The sequence below is a fragment of the Apaloderma vittatum genome, unplaced genomic scaffold, assembly GCF_000703405.1.
Source record: "Apaloderma vittatum isolate BGI_N311 unplaced genomic scaffold, ASM70340v1 scaffold1753, whole genome shotgun sequence".
Lineage (NCBI taxonomy): Eukaryota > Metazoa > Chordata > Aves > Trogoniformes > Trogonidae > Apaloderma > Apaloderma vittatum.
The window spans coordinates 8,928-30,071 of NW_009709587.1; the positions used below are offsets into that span (position 1 = coordinate 8,928).

The window sequence follows — 21,144 nt, forward strand, 5'->3', positions numbered from 1 at the left end:
GGCTCCTCTCCCCTTGCCCCTGCTCCTGGCCCCCCAGGCCGGGCTGCCCCTGACCACGCTGGCACCTACACGCGGAGTCGGAGAGGGCAGTGTGTGAGGAGTGCCGGGAGCTGTGGGATGACAGTGACAATCCCTCCCGGCTCGCGTCCTGGCTGCTGCCGCAGTGCCCCACGTCCAGGTAGCTGCTGTGGCTCTGCGGGAATGAAGGAGGAGACAGTCAGCAGGAGAGGATGGCACTGGAGGGGAGCCCCACCTCGCCAGCCATTTGTCTGCAGGGAAAAGTAACGGGCTGGGTGCACAGAGGGCCAGCACGGCGGCATCACGCCACCGAAGCCCAGCGCGGTGTTCAGGCCGCGGCTCAGTGCCGGCAAAGCTGGTGAAGGGTCTGGAGAACAAGCCTTATGAGGAGCAGCTGAGGGAACCAGGGTTGTTAAGCCTGGATCAAAAAAGGCTGAGGGGAGACCTCATCACTCTCTACAACTATCTGAAAGGAGATTGTAGCAAGGCGGGGGTCGGTCTCTTCTCACAGAATCCCTTAGATTGGAAAAGGCCTTTAAGATCATCAAGCCCAACCATTAAACTTAATATTGACGAGTCCTTGACTAAACCATATCCCTATGTACCAAGTGATAGGACAAGAGGAAATGGCTTCAAGTTGTGCCAGGGGAGGTTTAGATTGGATATTAGGAAAAATTTCTTCACTGTAAGGGTTGTCAAGCACTGGAACAGGCTGCCCAGGGAAGTGATGGAGTCATCATCCCTGGAGGTGTTTGACGTGTAGACGTGTTCCTTATGGAATGGTTTAGTGATGAATCTGGCATTACTACGTTAACTGTTGGACCTGACGCTCTGAAATGTCTTTTCCAATCTAAACAATTCTATGATTCTATGGTTCCTCAGTTCAGTTTAAACATCTACTCATTCAACCGCAAAGGGACACGGTACCTTTAGGGAAGAGGATGCCAGTTCAATTGATGACTCTTCAAGGCCAAGATCTCGCCTTCTTTCAGCTCGAACTTCTGCATAACTAAAAAACCAAAATAATAATCTGTTTTTTTAATCTAGATATTATTTACTGAATTGTAACTATCCTACATACAGGTCACTATGGAGTTTTCATCTTGAGTCACAAGCTTTGCACAGCACACACACACACTCTCTCATATACAAGGTGCTTAGAGGAACATCATAATACAGCCTTGCAATCTGTGAATAACTGCACTTGCTTAATACCCACAGATTAGAAACAACAGGGCAGTGTCGCAGCCCCACTGCGCCCAGGACTGCAGAGCCTATATGATTAATTGCACTGATTCCAAGCAAAAACGTAGACATTCCTTTGCAAATTTTGGCCCCGGATGTCTTCAAGCAAAACTAATCTAAAAGCAAAGTGCACTTGGTTATTGAAGACAAAATGAGTGTCTTTGTTCTTGGTACAATTTTCCTAATAGAGGAAACTCCCATTTTCCACAATTGCGCAGAAAAATGATCCTACAGCCTCTGTGCAGGTAACTGCCACAACAAACTTACACTCATTTTCTAACCTGCCGATGACCATGGATCTATTTTTCACATGGTAGCTCAGAGAGGCCCAAGCCTGTGCCTCGGGGAGGAGGGGACTGGGTGCCCTGGTTCTGTGGGTGCACGCAGCGATGTGCCACATCAGAGCTCCCGTCCCTCACTCCAGTGGAAGCTCTGAATACAAACCCGCGACTGTCCAGGGGCAAGACAAGGTGCAGGACACCCCAGGAATGTGCCTCTAAAAGCATGTATTTGCTTTTCTTACTGTTTTTTCTCTTAAAATATTTACAGTATGCAATGCCACATGATTCACCGTTGGGATAAATTGGAGAGGATGCTTTAAAGACTCTCTGAGTGCTGCTGGATCATGGGCACTGACAGGTGCCAGAATTTAGTGTGTTGAAACATTAACGGGCCATAAACTTCACAGGAGGAAGAGAAATTGCTAAACTGAACTCACTTATATCATCGTAGGCAATGAATTTTCCTGAAATCACATCTTAACTTGTGAGTTTCAATAATATATCCTAAAACTTAACAATATGAGACAGAACTGAATTTCAAAATATGTTTTGGACAGTATCACAAGTTTTAAGAGGCACTGGAGGCAGAAAGAAGAAATGAGTTCATGCACAATAATTTCAGGAGCCAGATTCCCTGAGGGATGGCAGAAGCGACAAAACTCAGAGGCAATCTCTCTAACATTTGCGTATGATAGCACTTGACATGTAGTTTATATCAGGACACACCAGCTCTAATCACTTAGACCTGTTTAATGGTGTAAGGCATTCCCAGTCTGTTTCAGAATATAGAGAAGAATCCCAGTTTTCTAGTGGTGTTCTTCCAGATGTTTGATAGGGAAAAGGTGGATCAGAAACAAATTCACAAGTTGATTCCTGACAGTAAAGACAAATGCAGCACACAATACGTTTACTCAAGTTAATAGAGCAAACCAGCATGCCACTATTTTGTCAAGCCCTTCAGGAAACATATATCTCACTCCTATCACAATCTTTTTTTTGAGATGACAGTGGTAATGAAGCAGATTCCCCTCTGGAAGGCGGGTACTGCTGAACGCCCCACACAGAGAGTACAGCCTCCCAGCGCAGGTTTGCAACCGAGCACAAACAGTCTCCCACTAGATGGGGATCCTGGGCTGAAATTCAGGTGCAGAACGAGGCGAGCAGGACGGCAGCTAGCTTCAACTCATAACTGTTTAATGCTCTGATTAAAAGGTTACACAGGAGATGTATGATTCCATTCCAGCCCATAAAACCATCCAATTCTGAACAGGCTTCATTCTTCTGTGGCCATGTCATCACCAGGGATACACGGGGAATGCAACACACTGACAGACTTGGCCAACAGCAGCTTTTGGCCCTGTTGCCAAATTAAAAAAGAGCAATGAAAACACACTATGCTTTTCCCCATGTTCCCCGTCATAATAGTTCTGTAGAATTACATACCGTCTCAGTGTGTCGATATGGACAGCAACTGTTTGGCTAACGCCAAACAGAACTACAAAAAATAACGGATGAACACTTGGGACATACGTTGTGAAGTGTTTGGTGCCCGCTCCTACCTAACAACCAGGTGAGTGCAAACGATGAACTCGGGTTTGGAATTCCACTGGTGGTAGGTGATGTAGTAGTGTGTCTGCAGCCATATCCACTGCTGGCCTTTTGTCAGGAACCGATAGTAACAGGACTTTCCTTTTCCAAACTGCATCACTGGTAGACAAAAAAGAAAGCAATCTGTAGCAAACAGCAATTTCACGGTGCAAAGGTGATTTGAAAAACCACTTGCTACTGCATTAAAACGGCTCTTGCAGCTTTATAAATACGACAGATGATACACAACCACATACTGAGCTTTTATTTGTGGGTTTTTTTCCTGCTACTGATTTTCAAGAATATGCTTTTCTATTTTGAGATTGTTCTTATAACTAATAATTGGCATAACTATTTAACTAGCTATAGTCTTATAGCTTATTTGTGGGCTCCTATGAAATAAGCATAAACAACATTAATTAAGCAAGGTATTGGCCTTTCACAAGTGTATGAGAATGCATTTCAAAGACTAAGACTGGGGTCTTGAAGTCAGGATCATAATAATGGCACAAAAAAGCAAGATAATGGAGTTGTTTTAACAGTTTAACTGATTTTCTTCTGAGAGACGACCTAAGTACATCAGACTGGTATTTATTATCAGGGTGTGCCCAGAAAAATCTCAGGTGGTAAATAATCATAGAATCATAGAATGGCCTAGGCTGGAAGGGACCTTAGAGATCATTTAATCCAGCCTCCCTGTCATGGGCAGGGACGCCTCTCAACTAGATCAGGCAACACATGGGGACCAAATGGGGATCGAACCCGTGACCTTGGTGTTATCAGCACCACACTCTAACCAACTGAGCTAACTTGCCCCCTAAATAATGAGGGGAACTACATTAAATAACCACATTAATTGTTTCCAGATGACTGGGAGTACTAAATGAAACGTGCTTACTTAAAATACCCATAATTAATGCAAAGTAAAATACAAACGTGGTTTAAGGAAACCCATTTCACTTCATGGTAGGCAAGATGCCTGCCCACAGTGGTCAACCTGATGAACAGGAGCTTACCATGCCAAGCTAGCCCAAGCATTTTTACTCACCGGCACACCTCTACTTTGCTAAATATCAGGACTAACTTGTTTAGCAATCCCAGTAACAGTGATGGGCTTTAGATGAAGCATTTAGCAAAGGTCTTTCAGCTAACACACTGTGCTGGGGTTCCCTCAGCTCTTAGTCCTGGCAGAGATTTCCTGAAGCAATTCCTCTGAGTCACTTTGCCAGCACCTTACTTTGTCCCCCTGCACAGTAAGATAAAAATATCCTTTCCTTCAGGTGTGCTGTGCAAACACTCTTTTAATATGTAAGAGGAGATCCTTGGCTAGTAGAGATGCAGAACATAAATCACTAAATAGATTATCTGTTGAACGATCTGACCTCACTCTCAATATAGTTAATGTGGTAGAGATGGGGGCGGTTTGCAACTCAGAGACGAAGCAGCTTGCCTAGCTCCAATGCGCCGGGGCTGTGGAGTTTCTTGGTGTCCCTGTATCGTGCTTCATCTCAGAGTAAACACAGCATCCCACTTTCCCCACTCTCTGGGGTGTCCTTGTTTCTTTTGGACAAAACACTCTCAAGCGGAGATAGCAGAGAGAAAAACAGATGGAGAGTTTGCCCAAAAGGAAACCTGTAAGCAATATTTCTTGGCAAAACACCTGATTACCTAGATGCATTTTACAAAGCATGTAGTTACTGTTCATTACAGTGCTTGGCAATGCAAGCCGGCTAGAGGACAGACCTAATTCTAGCCTAATATCTCAGTCTGAAGTGAATGCAATAAAACCAAAGAATTCAGTCTCGGAGATAAGGCATCTCACATGCTCATCCGGTAGGAAGACACTGATTAACAGCAGACCACATCTGCTGCCACCTGTTGCCCTTCCTCACATCAGCTTCAGCAGCGAGGCAAGTGCTCCCTCCGAGCTGCTCCTTCCTGGCTCCTGCAGCTCGCAGTATCTCACCTCGCACGAGAATGAACTTCACGGACATTCTCTGGTGTTCACACATCAGCCCAGCCTGGACTCCTGCTTTACTTTCAGGTCAACCCAAAAGGAGCCATCTTCACCCACAGGGAATCTGTATTCGGTGTTTTTGTACCTTAGAAGGAGTGTGACTGTCCAGAAGCATTTTACTAACCGTGAGATTCACAACATCCAGCTGCACAGGCAGGTGATCCAAAAGCTGCTTTCAGAAGGCATTCTGCTGAGCTGAGCCTCCTGGCTGACTCTGGAGCTCAGGGCAAGACCCCAGGAATTGTGACAGTCAACAAAACTCCCTGCTCCCACAACCTGGGACAGAGGGTGGAAAGCTCTGACTTCCCATCTATTCATGTCAGTTTGCTCTCAGACAACCTGTGCTCGACCCAGGTTATCTGGCTATTTGGGAAACCTGCACAAAACATTCCTGAACTGAGTGAATTCTGCAGCCTCCCAGGTAAGCGTCAGCTATGACAGTCTGTCACAGGAAGAGAGAATTCCCTTGCACTCAGCTAAAGATGCTTTATGTGACGACAGTAAAAGGTTTTGCATGAGTGACAAACGAGATCAAAGACAGGCACGCTGCAAAGAGAGAGGAACTTACAGTGTTCATGGCACCTAGCAAGAAGCTCCAGGTCATCTGCGTGGTAGTAATCATAACCTGATGTTCCCAGAACCTCAAAGGGTAAATATCCTATAATAGGTGGAGCCCTAGAAGGGAAGCAAAGGGCAGAGAGTGAGCACAAAACCTGACACTTTGGCACCCTGGCAGACACACTGTGATAATAGTGACCAAAACCATCTCATACATTCACTTGGCAGGGAAATCAGGGGTGGATTTTCATATATCCAACTCTGTATATTCACATATGAGCAAAAAAAAACGCCCCAAACCCCAACCACTCAAGCAGCAAGGGAGAGGCAAAAACTGAGAAAATGAAAAGGTGTGTGTTTACTGTTTCATAGCCTATTCATTATGTGGGTGTAGAGAAAGGCATGTACGTATGCAGGTGACTCAATTCATTAAGCACGCTTGTGAGACACACAGCTTGAGAAACGCTATGGCTGTTCGTGTGCGTAATAACCTGGAGCTCAAGTAAAATTATCCAGTGGGTTGGATGTAAATGTCATCTGGCTAGTAACTGCAGCAGAAAGAGTAAGTGGGAAGCTGCGATGTGTGTCAGGACCGTTTTCTATTTTCCAGGGCAAAATATGAGATTTGGTTTTTTAAGCAGGTGTCCTAACAACACTGAGCTTGTGCACAGCCTTCCCTGGAGCCTGCTGGCTTACAATTATGAAACAACACTGAAACGTGAGGAGAAAAGCACTATTTTTGCCTCTATTCCCTATACCGGCATGCCACCTAGCCTGTCCCCTAGCACTCAAGTACATTCCAAAAACAATTCAAGCACAGCACTTGCTTGGTGAGGCAGGACTTGTGCTAATTTGGCTCCACCTGTTTGTTTTGGCTGCTGGATGTGCTGATAGCATGAGGCTCACCTGCCAAGTTCGGCGTGTTCCTCAGGATTAAGGTGGCGGTGTGTTAGCGAAATGGTTAATGATTCAAAACCGAGGCAGGCTGAAGGTGTCACTGCCTGCCCAACGTGCCTCTCCCATGGCCCTTCTCTTGGTCTGGCGAGTGACCCTCGTAAGGAAGGTGAATGCCATGAAGTGGCCAAGAATATGAGCAAACATTTATTCAAGTGTAAGTACATTTGGGTTTGGATGGATCAGTGCTGAATCTTCTGGTTATTAATGTGGGAAGTTCTCCAGTCCTGGCTGAGCGACCCAGCTCCACAACTGAACTCGAGAGACACCGTGGGCATCGACCATTCGACTGAAGAGGTCTATAACCTCCCTCCTCCTCACAGCTGTGGGCACCCTGGCACCAAATGGGAAATGGGAGAAAAAGGAAGGACAGCCAGGGATCTGCTCAACAGCAGCCCCAGGAGAAGCAGGGTCTGAGCAGGAGCTCCCGAGTGCCAGCACAAGGCGTTGGCTGGAAGAGCCAGTCGTCCACACTCTCTGATGGCAAATCTCTTGAAACAGAGAGTGCTTAGAACACAGTGGTCACCGCCACAATACAGCTTTATTTATTCAAATAACTCTTCATAGAGCACTGTGTTCCTTTTTCTCATGTGACCCAGATTTCTGCTAATGATCATAATATGTGTATTTATTGAAGTGTCCTTCCTTGCTATCTCTTTGGCAGAATGTGCCAGTGTCTCTCCTATCTTTAATGACATGCTTATATTCAAGACAATAACGCCTTTCAGATGCACATCAGATAAACATTTAAGCTGATCAGGGAAGTATTATGCTTTCCTGACTTTCGCCAGAATTCTTTAAATCAGAAAGCAACCACAAAATGCTCCTCATCTGTCGCTTGGCAAGGAGCTGCTTTACTTGTGGAGCAATTGAAAAGTGTCTTGTTAGCTTAAGTTTCAGCCTTGAGGCCTGCAACTCACTGTGCAAATGGAAATGCATGGCCTCAAGAGAACCTTTTGAGTGCAGTCTTCCGATAAATGAAGGGAAAAATATGGAGAGCACCACAGCATAGAAGAGAAATAGTTCATTATGAAAGTTGACCAGTTTTTTCCTCTACACATATTTACATGTAGACCCCAAATACAGATTTTTCTCCTAGTTTTCTCATGTTTATCCAGATCTATGGGGTGCTTTCCGCATTACCTATCTTTACTCCAATTTATGTTGTCATCATGACAGCAAAGGTCCTGGTTCCAGCTGGTGCCGGGTACCCTCTGCCTCTGTTGACGACACACCCCAGCGTCAGGCAGTGCGAGCTGACGCAAATAAGCAAGAAACAGCAAAAACACCCAAGAACATTTCACAGCATTCTGCAGACTGTGCTGGAGAGAGGTTTGAATCGGTGATTAAATGAGACAACCCACACGATCCCCCACTCACTCTTGGGCCTGGGCTCGCTGCTCGCTGCCGGGGCTGACACAAACTCTGCCTCAGCATCGTCACCAGCTTAATTTACCCTCAGTAACAATCGTTTCCTCGCTGGGGATATCGGTGGGACCAGCATGGCTGCAAGCACCCGGCGCAGAGAGATTCCTCTCTGAGTCATAACCCAGATTCATCAAAAGCCTCTTTGACAGGTTTCAAAGCAGCTCCTGCTCGCCGCATTCACAGGAGCTGCTGGGACACAGCCCTTTGGAAGAGCAGCGCGCGTCATCAGGCGGTGAAGTCAGGAGCTTCTACATATCTTAACATTAATCACCTGATTCTGAAAATGTGCATTATTGCACAGGACAGTTCAAGTCTAACCAAGCCACTCCAGCAAGATCTCAACAACATGAACAATAAACCCGCTGTCCAGAACCAGAGGATTGACCATCGGGCCGTCACAGGGTCAGATCCTCCAGGCTTTAAGGTAGGATGCGTGAGGTACACATCTTGTTGACTGCTCTCTCTCTTTCTTGCTCTAAACGCACAGATGCTAATTAAGGTTTTTTTCCTCCCAAATATATTTTTTCCCCTACAGCCTTACTTAAAATTTCTAGCAATGACTACCTTTGCACAGCTTGCAAAGGGAGGGATAATGGAAAGGGTAGGATTTCGCAATACGCTTATGCACACATATCAAACATAGAGTAGCAAAAGAGCGAACAAAAGCCTACAGCTTCTTTTGAAAAAAATTAATTCTATATTAATCAGCTTAATAAAGTGGTTCCAGTTTGTTTCGTTCACCAAGCTGAATCCTAGCCCGCCACGTTGCATTGTCAAAAACAAATTTGCAATTAAATAATCTAATCCATGGCTTTTTCTTTTCTTTTCATAAATTCCATCATTTCTCAAGGAGAAAATAAAAAGTTTGTTGACACAGCAAAAGATTTAAGAGAATTCCAGCTGTGGCTGGAAAACAGAGGAGCTAAACCAATACAGAGAACAGAACCCACACTGCTCATTTTCAATGATTTGATACCTTGGTGAAGTTAGACATTTTTCTAGACATATTCCCCCCATTTTGTACGGTTTCTTACCTGCCTAAAATATAGAAAAGAGCAAAGTGTTTGCAGACACCTAATAAGTAAGTTAAGAGTATTCTTACTTACTCAGCTGCATTTAATTAGAGCTATTCTACCTGGGATGTCAGGCAATAGCTACATGAAGTTTTCTATTTTTAAACCACAGTTTGTTTATTCTTCAGTGACTAAAACTAAATCTCTTACCTGTGGTCCAAGAATAAAAACTTCCATTCCAAACTATGCCTCGATGTAAATTCTTCACATGGCTCTTCAACATTGCAGAGCTCCTGCAAAACAGTTGGCACATTCAGTCATTTAATTCCATAAAATGCCAAAAGGAGCCCACTAGCAAGACCAAGGATTTATATTCTTGGTGTAACAAACCCTAGCCAAATATAGTGCTTTTAATGCACTTGACTTATTTCCTCCTAAGGAAGATTTTTTGTTTTAGAGATGTTCGAGATGACAAAAAATGGCTGAATAATTTACCCCAATTTCAGGGTTAGGATATGTAGTCCAAGGGCCTCATCTTGCAGTCTCTAGTCAAAATTCCCCAGATTTTTGTAAATATTGGTATCTTCATAGGGCTGACAGCATCAGGTCCAGCCTCAAACCGAGCAAGGAGCACCTACAGTTGTCACCCCTGTCAGCACTGCTCTGTGCCACAGGACACTTACAGACCAGCACTAAGCGTTCATGAAACACAGCCCTCACAGCGTCTCCCCGTGCTTTCTCACAAAAAGGAGCAGTGCAATGTGTTTCTTTAAAGGCTGCAACTTTTCCAGAGATTTATCTAGTCACCTCGTAGTGCCACTTGCCGGGCTGGCCACTCCGTGACACCCCATCACAGGACCCCCTCTTCTCCCAAACAACTCCCGCTTTACACCTCGTCATCCCGACGTGCATCCTTACCTCGTCCCTCCCCAAACACGGCGGTGTCCTATCTCATTTACCAACCCCCCGTGCAAACCGCCTGTGCTGCTGACCAGGCTCTTGGGGAGGATGCTGCAGCACGGCCGCCCCTGCAGTGGTCCCCGCACGAAAGGGAAGGGGCAGTCGCAGAGCTCTCACCTTTAAGAACTGCGGTGTGACGAGACGAACAGTTGCTACAAGGCAAATCTGCTCCTCCGTGGCTGACCTGAAAGCTCGTGCAATAGCTGACTCAAAGCCATTACAGGAGGGTGTAGGCACTAGACACAACCAGACAATTTATTTAAGAAGAAGAGGAAGGAGAGCTTTCTTTTCATGTTAAGACAGGTACAACGACTGACGAAACCCAAGCAGCAAACTCCTCCTACCCACAAGGCGATGCCACACTGATACACCCTGATGTTATTTGAAAGCATGACCCTTTAGGCTCCGAGTTACACCGTTGTAACCACCTACCCTTGGCTTGCAGGGAGGCTTCAGAAGACAGCCCTGAGCAGCTAACCATGTGGAGCTACAGTCTGCCTGTCAGCCTTTCTCCAGCTCAACGTTTGCACGATTCAAGATTTTACAAGTTTCTCAAACTATTTAATTTTTAAAATCCACCACCTGATAGCCACAAGTGAAACAGAGCAGCATATTTTACTGGTTATTTGTATAAGTAGGCTGCTTTGCAATTGGCAGTGGGTCAAATGGAGGTAGGATCAGACTTCTTTAAGCACAGCATACAGAAGAGTGCACTATTCTGACCAACACTACCTTTTATATGAAAAATATCTCCCACATACCCAGAGTTCATTCCATCCCTGATGACTACAGGGTATTTTCAGCTGAAACAAGGCCTTTAGAAGGCTACAGGTCAACATACAAAAAGGAGAGAGCTAGAGAGGTAAAGGTAGGCTGGAGCATAACTTACCATGAGTAAAATATTTAAAATCCACTACAAATTTCACATATTCATACATCAGGGGTTCATTTGGATCTAAGCTGCCTCTTGCTAAATGGCAGCAAAACTCTATTTGCTTTTCTGCTGAAATAAGAGAGAGGGAGACATACATAACGTTACTAGAAGTTTGAACTTTAACACACTCCATATATTGAACCTATCGGGGCACTTACACTAACTCTGCTGCTGTGGTATCTGCACACACCCTGCTGGGATGCTCTTGATACCTGTAAGTAAATATATAACTACTAGGAGCAACGATCAGCTTGCTCTTCTCAAGGAAATGTATTCTCACCCTTTCTCTCACGGCTTTGCGGCCACTCCACTGGGCTGGGCATGAAACCCTGCCCATATCGATCAGCAGTATTTTCCCCTGTTTTCGTGCATGCACGATTCCTTGTAAAGCTGTTAAGTGATATTGCAGTACTTTGCTCTGGCACTGCTCAGCAGGACCTAGATCCAAAGGGCACCGAAGTCACCCTAAGCCTTTCCATTAATGGTGGAGGGCAGCACGCCAAGCTCTTGCTCTGTTTTCTGCCCAGGGTCTCAACTTTGTGGATTAGACCATGTGGTCCTCAGCCAGAGGGAAACCAAGCCCAGCACAGAGCACAGCACGAGGTTCTGCTCTGGGTGCTGGCCAGTCCCCACTGATGCTTATGGGGCAGCAGAGAGGGGGGTGAGCACTGCTCGGCCATGGTGAACCCACCGGCAAAGGAGGATCCCACCACAGGTGTGGTGAACCGCAGATGTTAGGAATACGCTCCTGTCTGCTGTGGTGCTGGGGACATTTTCCGGGGGAAAGAGACATCTTGGGGGTGCGACAGCAGCCTACAGTAGAGAGCTGAATGCACTCTTCATATAGGAAGGCTGTGGCTTAAATGCAGGGTTTCTCAGGTGTCCTGAGACATTCAAGCTTCCTAAGGAACAAAGACTCTGCCAAAACCCTTTGGGATTTCCCCTGCCCTTTTCCTTCCCCTGAGCTCCTCACTCCTTTCACAGGCTCAGTCCAGCATCCTGCCCTGGGAAAAAATATCTAATAAGGGCAATTTCATCTATGATGCAAAGAAGACGGTAAAACTAAGACTGTCCAAATCACAGACCGAGTCCTGGAAGCACACAGGAACATTAGATGATGTGCTGCATTAAAAACCAGAAATATTAACCGCGGCAGAACGGAGTTGGCAGGCAGGAGTATTAAGTAGCTGGAGAGTCCCGTGCAGGCTTCCCCGGGAGCTGTTTGCCTTTGGCAAACTTCCCTGACCAACAGACAAGAGGAGAGCTTACCGTTTAGAAAATCAGCTGCAACAGGATCTGTCATGAGCACGTGTGGAGAAAGGAGCTTGTACACCTCGCTCTGCTCCCGCTCAGGCAGAAAGTTTAATATATTTTGGTCCACCAAATCTGACTGATACAAAAGAATGCTTTGTCATGTTCAGTAGCACAGTCTGACACAACCACACGTCTTTTCATCCCACGGCTGAGCACAGACACCACCGGTCTAGTGCAGATGCTCAAGACAAAGCAGCCCAGACCCATCTGGGCTAGATCTATCTGCCCTAGATCCAGCTGCAGCTCAGTCTGCAGCTGGATCTAGAGCAGAATATAACCCTTAGGTTTTTTTTACCCTAGGACTGCTACCTATTTGCAAAAGGTTGAACGGGTCTCAGAGGCTGCCCTTCAGTTCAACCAGATGTAAGATGGAGAGGAATCTCTGGTACCACAGGAATACAATATGATGAGAAATATCACATCAAAATGACAATTTAAACATTTCCATTTGGAAGCATGAGAGCTCCTCCTCACATCGTCCATTTGTCTTCTAGGTTGAACATCTGGCAAAATCAACTTGACCTGCGAGTGTTTCAGGCCTGAGAAACCCACATATCCTGAGTAAAGGGGTTCTACTGAAATGTCAGCACGTATTTGTTTCTGCGTACACCAGCACATTCAGCCTGATTAACCGTGTGCTCAAATTTGCCCTCATACAGCATCACTGGTGCCTCATGCTTGGCACCAGATAAAAAATAAAAATTTAAAAATGCTTTTGAGGGGCCAGAAGAACATAAATTCCAGCTTGAAATGATCTTTAAATTATCTGAGAAGACCTTCAGCATCCACAGATTTCACAAGCATGACATTTTCTACATTATCTAGCGGGATAAACACCATTCAGACAATCCTTCAGATGTGCAGTTCAGTAGCAAGTTACAAGCAGAATGATTTTGCACAGCTTTTTTTTTTTTTAGCTAACTCAGAATCCTGAGAGAGAATCTATTGTTCACAGGAGCTCGAGAAACTCCCTAAGAGCTTGTTGGTTCATCCCCCACCCACAGTCATTGCCTCTTTGGTTGGACAAAGTCAATCCCCAGCTCTGCAGCAATGGGGCTGCGTTAAGGCAGGGAATGATCCTTCAACGTGTTGCACTGTCAGAACTTACCGGTAAGTGTCCAAGCAGAGACGAAACACTATCAGACACATAGATAATAATTCCATCAGTGGTAAGAGCAATGAGAAAGCCATCTAGTGCCTAATGATAAAAGACAGGCAAAAAAGGAAAAAAAAAAGAAAAAGATATAATAGGCTAATTTATTCTTTGGTGATGCTTCTAACAGTCTAAAACTAACATAAATCAATTATGGAAATGATAGTTCGATGTGGAAAAATAAAAATTACACATGCTGTCTAAGTCAACATTCTTCTTACACTCTTATTTGCTCATTATTATTAAATTGATTTATATTTTTCACCTAGGGAGTATTTATTTAACATGAAGCAAGAGAATGGCGGTTAGAATTTCTACACCCACACAATCCTAGTGACTTCAGTCACTTCATCATGTGTTCTGAATTACACAATGGTTAACCAGTCTGGTGTGTAAGGGAATGCTAGATATCATCACAGCAAACCCAGCACCGTGGATGGATAAGCAGAGATACAAAAATGATACACTGTATTTTTAGCAATTTATGGACAAGTTCTAAAGCTTTATTTATTCTGCTTAAAGCACTCATCTGTTAGGCCAGTGACATGATTGTAAAGTTTGTTTTGCTTCTCCTTTCTCATTCACAATGGTTTCTATCCTGAAGTCACTTCATGTGCTTTTCTCTTTGGGTGTTCTCCCTATTCTTCCCATCTTCTTCTTGTACCACTGACCCAGAGTATGTCCCTACTCTTCTTTAACATTTACCAAAATCTAGGAGGTTTAATCTCTGGTCAACACCATGCACAAAGACAATTCCAAAGACACTGTCAGGCTGCTCTGCAGTTTAGCTACAGCGAGCCAAAGATGCAATGTTCCCCATCCTCCTCATCTCATTGTCATACTCTCCCTTTGATGAACATAAGTGCTCTCCGGAAAAAAAACCACTGAATTTAAGTAAACTGGTCAATGGTCTAACATAGTCCAGCAAGCCAAAGGGCTTTCTCTCCCCCACCACTTCTAAAGGGGGGGAATTTGTTTCGATTCAACTAGAACAAACCAGCTTGTTTGGTGAGAGAAATTCCCAGAAAGAATGAACAGACTTTTCCAGGGAGGTGAGTCATGACATCCTGATGAAAAGCAATAACTAAGACACTGCAGCACCTCCCAGCTCAGCCCAGCATCCACCCTTATTTTGGTGGTGCAAAGAATAGCTGCCCACACAGGGCAGGAGATGTCCTTGCCACAGGAGCATGCAGTACGAACCCAAAAATGCAGCCATAAAAAAGACAAAACGTAAGCTCATGGAGCATTTCTGGATCAGCTAAGCATTTCAGAGGCGAGAGTATCAGTGCTGCTCTCCTGAATGTGCTTAAAGGCAATCCAAAGAAAAGACACAGCGTTCACATCACAAGTACTGCACCGCCAGCAGCAGCAAAGACAGAAAAGTAAATGCTGCCTGGCTAATGGGACGTGGGAGGCAGAGAGCTACTCTGCTTTTTTCAGGTCCTTTCAAGTTTTTGCTAAAACTGCTAGCTCTAGCAGCTCTTCTGAGAAGGGCAATTCTCTTTTTCCTCTGTCGCCAGGCCAAACCTGGGCCAAACTGGTCTTCATTCCTAAATGAAAAACTGTTTATCTTGAAGGCGAAGCAATCACATTTTTAATTCTGTGCCTGCAAAGCATTTAGCATGACATTAGTCTCTGTCAGGTATTATACGTGCCAGCAGAGTAGAAAGCATTAACATTGGGATATACAGGTGAAAAGGAGCTATATATCTCTGAACTATTCCTCTGAACTGATTGCTTCTCACTAATCTATGCAGCTTTAATTTCTTCTTACCTCTAACATCAACTGGGTGAACTCCTCGTTGCTAAGAAATGAAGGCTTCCAGTCTTGTCTAATCTCACAGGCTTCTGTCTGTGCTGTGATTTCTTAAAGAGAAAACATCAAAAAGAAACATGACTCATGCTAGTTGTTTTTTTTTTTTCATTTTCAAGTAACACTAGATTTCTTTTAAGAGGCTTTCAGAGGAATCATCCTCAGATCATTCTCCATACAAAGCCTTCTTGTATGGAACAGTCATCTTTCACGCCATCATGCTACAAAGGCATTAGAAATCAAGAAAAGGAAGAGGAGACATTTTGGTCTGAAGAAATCCTTCAAAAATTACAGTCAATGGACTAATTTCAGAGAAACTGAGCATCACCATGAGCAGAGGGTGTCCATGACTCTGAAGTCATTTCAGGAAGGCTCCCAGGAGTGCCCAGGCAGCAGGACAGGCTGCACCCAGCCATCTGGAGGCAAGTTCATGGCTGGGGCAGCAGGTGAACTCCCTCCTTGCCCACCTCACCCTCCCCAAGTGCCTCTGAAGAACAGGTACAAGGCTCTGGTTGAGGAATACCAGTCAAATGAGGATGTGGGTGATGGGCAGTCTGTGCCAGAGGTGTCTCACCAGTCAGATAGGTCCACCACCTGTATCATGACCACATCCACAAGGAAAAAAAGAATGGTTATAGCGAATCCCTTCTGAGGGGAACAGGGGCTCCAATACGCCGGGCAGACACTCAGCACAGGAAAGTCTGCTGTTTCTTCTGGATCTCACGTCAAGGACCTGGTTAAGGCCCTCAGACTGTTACCTATTACTGATTTTCCATGCAGGTGAAGAGGAAACAGCAACTACTAGTCCAAGAGCAATCAAAAGAGACTTCAGGGCCTTGGGAAGGCCGGTGAGGGAATCTGGGGCACAGGCTACTTTTAACTCTCTCCTTCCAGTTGTGAGCAGTGACAGGAATAGACAAATCGAGTCTATTAATACGTGGCTCCATGGCTGGTGTCACCACCACAACTTTGGGTTCTTTGACAATGGGATGGCCTACACAGCACCCAGCTGGCTAGCCTCAAATGGGAGTCACCTTTCTCAAAGAGGGAAGAGGGTCTTTTCTCAAGACATTTTAGGGCTGATCAACAGCGCTTTAAACTATATGTGAAAGGCAAGTGAGATAATAATATTAGGTTTCTCTGCAACAAGCCAGGGTTAGAGGCATGCTAGGGACTCTGCAGCACAGTTAAAGTCTTACAGAGATGAGCCAGGGGCTCCTGAGGTAGTAGGAGCCAATGGGGAAACATTTGTGAAATACCTCAAGGGAATTAAGAGGTGCTCCTCTAAGAAGGTGACATGGCCAACAGCCCAGCTGAAGTGCCTCTACACAAATGCATGCAGCATGGGCAACAAACAGGAGTTGCTGGAAGCCACTGTTCTGCTGGAAAGCTACGACATAGTCACCATCACTGAAACATGGTGGGACAAATCCTTCGGCTGGAGTTTTTAGAAGGAAAAGGTGAGGAAGGAGGTGTGGAGGTGTTGCCCTTTATGATAAGAAATAGAGTGTGAAGAGAGATCCCTAAAGAATAGTCAAGAGCAAGTAGAAATCTTATGGGTAGGAATTAGTGACCAAGGCAACAAGGAGAACCTTGTGATTGGTGTCTGCTACAGGCCACATGATCAAGGGGAGCCTCCTGATGAAGCCTCCTTACTCCAGCTACAGGAGGCATCGCACTCACAGGCTCTCATCCTGCTGGGGGATTTCAACCACCCCAAGCTGTGCTGGAAAATAGCAGCGAGCTGTAGGCAAGCCAGGAGACTCCTGGAGCACCTTGACGATAACTTCATAAGACAGGAAAGAGACAGCCCTACTCAAGGGGACACCAATGGTCACCAATGCAAGTGAGCTCATCAGAGGTGTCAAGATTGGAGGCAGCCTGGGCTGCAGTGATTGCACACTGGCGGAGTTCACAGTGCCAAGGGATACAAGCCAGACTAGAAGCATAGGTCAGGACCTTGAATTTTAGGAAAGCAAAACTTCCAGCTCTTCAAGGAATTAGTCAATAGGACCCCTTGGGAAATGGTCCTCAGAGACAAGGGAGCAGAACAGAGCTGGCAGATCTTTAAGGATGACAGTCAGGTTAAATCCCTGGGAACTGGAAGAAGTGAAACATTACATCCATTTTTATAAAGGGTAGAAAGGAGGACTCCAGGAACTACCAATCAGTCGTCCTCACCTCTGTACCTGGGAACATCATGGAACAGAGCCTCCTAGAAGCTCTGACAAGGCCCATGGAGGACAAGCAGGTGATTCAAGTCAGTCAGCACAGCTTTACCAAGGGCAAGTCCTGCCTGATCAAGCTCATGGCTTTCTACAATGAGTGACTGCATCAGTGGATGGGGAAGAGCAATGGATGTCACCTATCTGGACTTCTGCAAAGCCTTTGATAGAGTGCCCCACAACATCCTTCTCTTTACATTGGAGAAATATGGATTTGATAGGTGGACTGTTTGGTGGATAAGGAATTGGTTGGATGGTCACACCCAGAGGATAGTAGTCAATGGCTCGATATCCAGATGGAGTTGAGTGACAAGTGGTGTCCCTCAGGAGTCCATACTGGGACCAGTGCTCTTCAACATCTTCATCAATGATATAGACAGTAGGATCGAGTACATCTTCAGCAAGTTTGCAGATGACACAAAGCTGAGTGGTGCGGTTGACATGCCAGATGGAGGGGATGTCCTCTATAACGATCTGGACAAGCTGGAGAAGTGAGTCCATTTGAAACTCATGAGGTTCAAAGAAGTCAAGTGCAAGGTCCTGCACCCAGGTCAGAGCAATTCACGTTATGAATACAGGCTGAGGGACGATGTCATAGAGAGCAGCCCTGAGGAAAAGGACTTGGGGGTACTGGTGGATGAAAAGCTGGACATGAACCAACAATGTGCGCTCGCAGCCCAGAAGGCCAATCGTATCCTGGGCTGCATCAAAAGAAGTGTGGTCAGCAGATCGAGAGAAGTGATTCTGCCCCTCTGCTCTGGTGAGACCCCACCTGGAGTACTGCATCCAGTTGTGGAGCCCTCAACACAAGAAGGACAGAGACTTGTTGGAGCAGGTCCAGAGGAGGGCCTCGAAAATGATCAGAGGGCTGGAACACCTCTCCTGTGAGGAAAAGCTTAGAGACTTGGGGTTGTTCAACCTGGAGAAGAGAAGGCTCTGGGGAGACTTTATAGCAGCCTTGCAGTACCTGAAGGCGGACCACAGGAAGACCGGGGAGGGGCTGTTTACAAGGATGTGTAGCAATAGGACAAGGGGCAACGGTTTTACACTAGAGCAGGGTAGATTTAGATTAGACATTGGGTAGAAGTTCTTTACTATGAGGGTGGTGAGACACTGGCACAGGCTGCCCAGAGAGGTGGGGGATGTCTCATCCCTGGAGACATTCAAGGGCAGGCTTGATGGGGCTCTGAGCAACCTGATCGAGTTAAGGATGTCCCTGCATCCACTGCAGGGGGATTTGACTAGATGATCTTTAAAGGTCCTTTCCAACCCCATGCATTCTATTATTTTATCTTTTAAGAGACCTGGGAACAGGGCACAGAAACCCCCTTCCCTTGGCTTTTTTAATGTGTGGTGTTCCTCAGTTGCTTCTCCCTCATGCTCTATATGAGAGTGTACAAAGCCAGGGGATGTGGAAGCCAGCGAGGGAAAAGGAGCACTGTCACTACATTAGAAAGCACGTGGCACTGCATTTTTCCTAGTATATCTGTATTTAGCTGATCAGCACTGTGTTCAAACCTAGCCCGATTTCTGAGGCCAGCTGCCGCACCTTATTCTGCCCCTCAGTTACATCTGTGTCCTCTCTAGAGGTCTTAGAAAAAATACTTTTCATCTTCTGAGCTGGTGGCTAGGCAGATGCAGAGCCAGTGCCTTCAAGAAGAGCACGCCCGCGCCCTCCAGTACCTTTCTGTTTCTGTAAGAAGTCGATGGTCCTCTGCAGTATGGTGGACTTGTCCATCTTGAGAGGGTGGCCGTGGCCCTGCAGCATCGTGCAAAGCTCTTTAATGAGGACATTGAACTGGTCTCTCCTCTTCTTTTCAGATTTGTTGCGTGATGCCCTGGGTGACAGAAACATAAATGCTGCTAAGTAAAAAGAAGGACCTGCAGCTTGACCCAGGTAGAGGTAAAACACCCTGCCCCAGCAAAACACCTCAAGAATCTAAACTCTGCTGGGGCTGCTCATTTGCTTAAAAAAAGGCTTGGGTGCAAGTGCCTTGGTGGTGCTTAGAGCCTTGCAGAACTGGGCTCACCATCACCAAGGAACACCTGGAGGTAGCAAAAATTATTTCCATTCATTCGAGCAAGACTGTATCCTTACAGACATTTCAGCAGCAGTTCCTGTTGTTTCCAAAAGCAGCGATAAAGATTTGAAGGTGTTATGTGCAAAATTTCTCCAGTAAGAGAAGTCCTGGCATCTACATGCTCATGTTTTGCCCACTTCATTTTTAAGATCTTTTGTTTTGTAATTAGTTTGCACACATATAAAAGGTCAAAATGCGAAGGATTCCTTATTCCCTGATTTGTACTTCCAAAAGTAGCTTATTGAGACAACACTGTGCAGAGACAACTCAATTGCAGAATAAAGTCAACTACTTTTCTTGTCTCTGGTTTTGAAAATCTGCTGCCATGATAATATGAGGCTGGGAATGTTACGAGTCTGGCTGCAGAAACCACAGACTAGTTTCTATCTTGCATTTGTATCATTTAAGAATGCTTTATTAGAGTTTCCCTCTTCATTAAAAACAATAAAGGACAAAGCAAATCCATTCAATTTCTTCCCAAACTTTCTTTCCAAAGCTCATATCTGAGCCAGCCCTACTGTCAGAGAACCTCTTCCAGCTGTAATTAATTTTCATTACAAATGTATTCAGGATGATACATGCCTCTTGTGATCTAGACTGAGTGTGGTATGCAGAAAGCATTTCCATTCATATTCAGGTTGGCATTTGTTGATTCTCAGATCCAGCATTTATGTTCACAGTCATCTCTGTTTTGGCACTCGTGTATTAATTAGAATGGAGCCAAATGCTCCATTGAAGGGAGATTAGCTCATACCTGTGCTAAAGCGGGACTGTTCTCTAAGTTTCACTAGGAACTCTACCCCAGGTGGGCAGCACTGCATTAATGCCAAAAATCACAGGTCAGGAGTCCTGCATCAAGACAGTAAGTAGCCACGGGAGAACATGAGATTCTGAGTGCACAGAACACAATTTAAGTAGCACTCAGCTCATTAACTCATTGTAGGGGTGGTCAAACACACTATGAGAAGCTTGAAAATGGTGAAAATGGAGCCTATAAACTGCACGGGAGTTTTGCCTCCGATATCAGTGATCCTAGATCTTTTTTCAAGCATAGGCCAACACAGCTTTTACAATTCTTCCCCAAGAGAGCTTCCACCCTCAGTGCTTTGCTCATGCTTTCATACCTCTTTGCCCTGTCCTTCTCATCTTCATCCATCAGTTCGTTTACACAACACAGGGCTCTGGAAGGAAAAGACAGAAGTACTTAATGACACATACTCGCTGATCTTTTTGAGGAAAATCCAACCTCCCACGGCAGGGAGGTTGGATTAGATGATCTCTAGGCCATTCTATGATTCTGTCTCAGAATATGAATTTTGTACTCTATGACCTCAGGGATGTGTTAATCCTCCCTTTCCCAAACTCCACTTGCTTGTTCTATCGGCTACTGAGGCTCAAGAAGTGAAACTGTTGCTGTAAACCCAAACATACAGCTACAGTAAGTGTGACTTTAGAGTGGAAGAGCTAAGAGCCAGTAGCCCCTCCGCCTGCCCTTGCACTCCCTTTTGCCACAGGATGGGGATGCCTGTGCAAGCATTGGACTCTGCACAGGAATCGGCA

The 21,144-nt window shown here is 45.5% G+C and overlaps 1 protein-coding gene across 1 annotated transcript in view; it reads right to left on the reverse strand.

The window, feature by feature from the left end:
• LOC104272078 (neuronal PAS domain-containing protein 2-like) overlaps window positions 1-20,740 on the reverse strand; it is a gene marked incomplete at its 3' end in the record, with an annotated part of 27,851 nt that extends 7,111 nt beyond the window's left edge. Inside the window, 12 exon segments of the mRNA XM_009866972.1 lie at window positions 70-193; window positions 946-1,027; window positions 3,104-3,251; window positions 5,717-5,823; window positions 9,312-9,394; window positions 10,179-10,297; window positions 10,951-11,064; window positions 12,265-12,385; window positions 13,418-13,507; window positions 15,240-15,331; window positions 19,187-19,341; window positions 20,709-20,740. Of these exon segments, the coding sequence (XP_009865274.1) occupies window positions 70-193; window positions 946-1,027; window positions 3,104-3,251; window positions 5,717-5,823; window positions 9,312-9,394; window positions 10,179-10,297; window positions 10,951-11,064; window positions 12,265-12,385; window positions 13,418-13,507; window positions 15,240-15,331; window positions 19,187-19,341; window positions 20,709-20,740 (1,267 nt within the window).
• Between the last annotated feature and the right edge of the window lie 404 nt (window positions 20,741-21,144).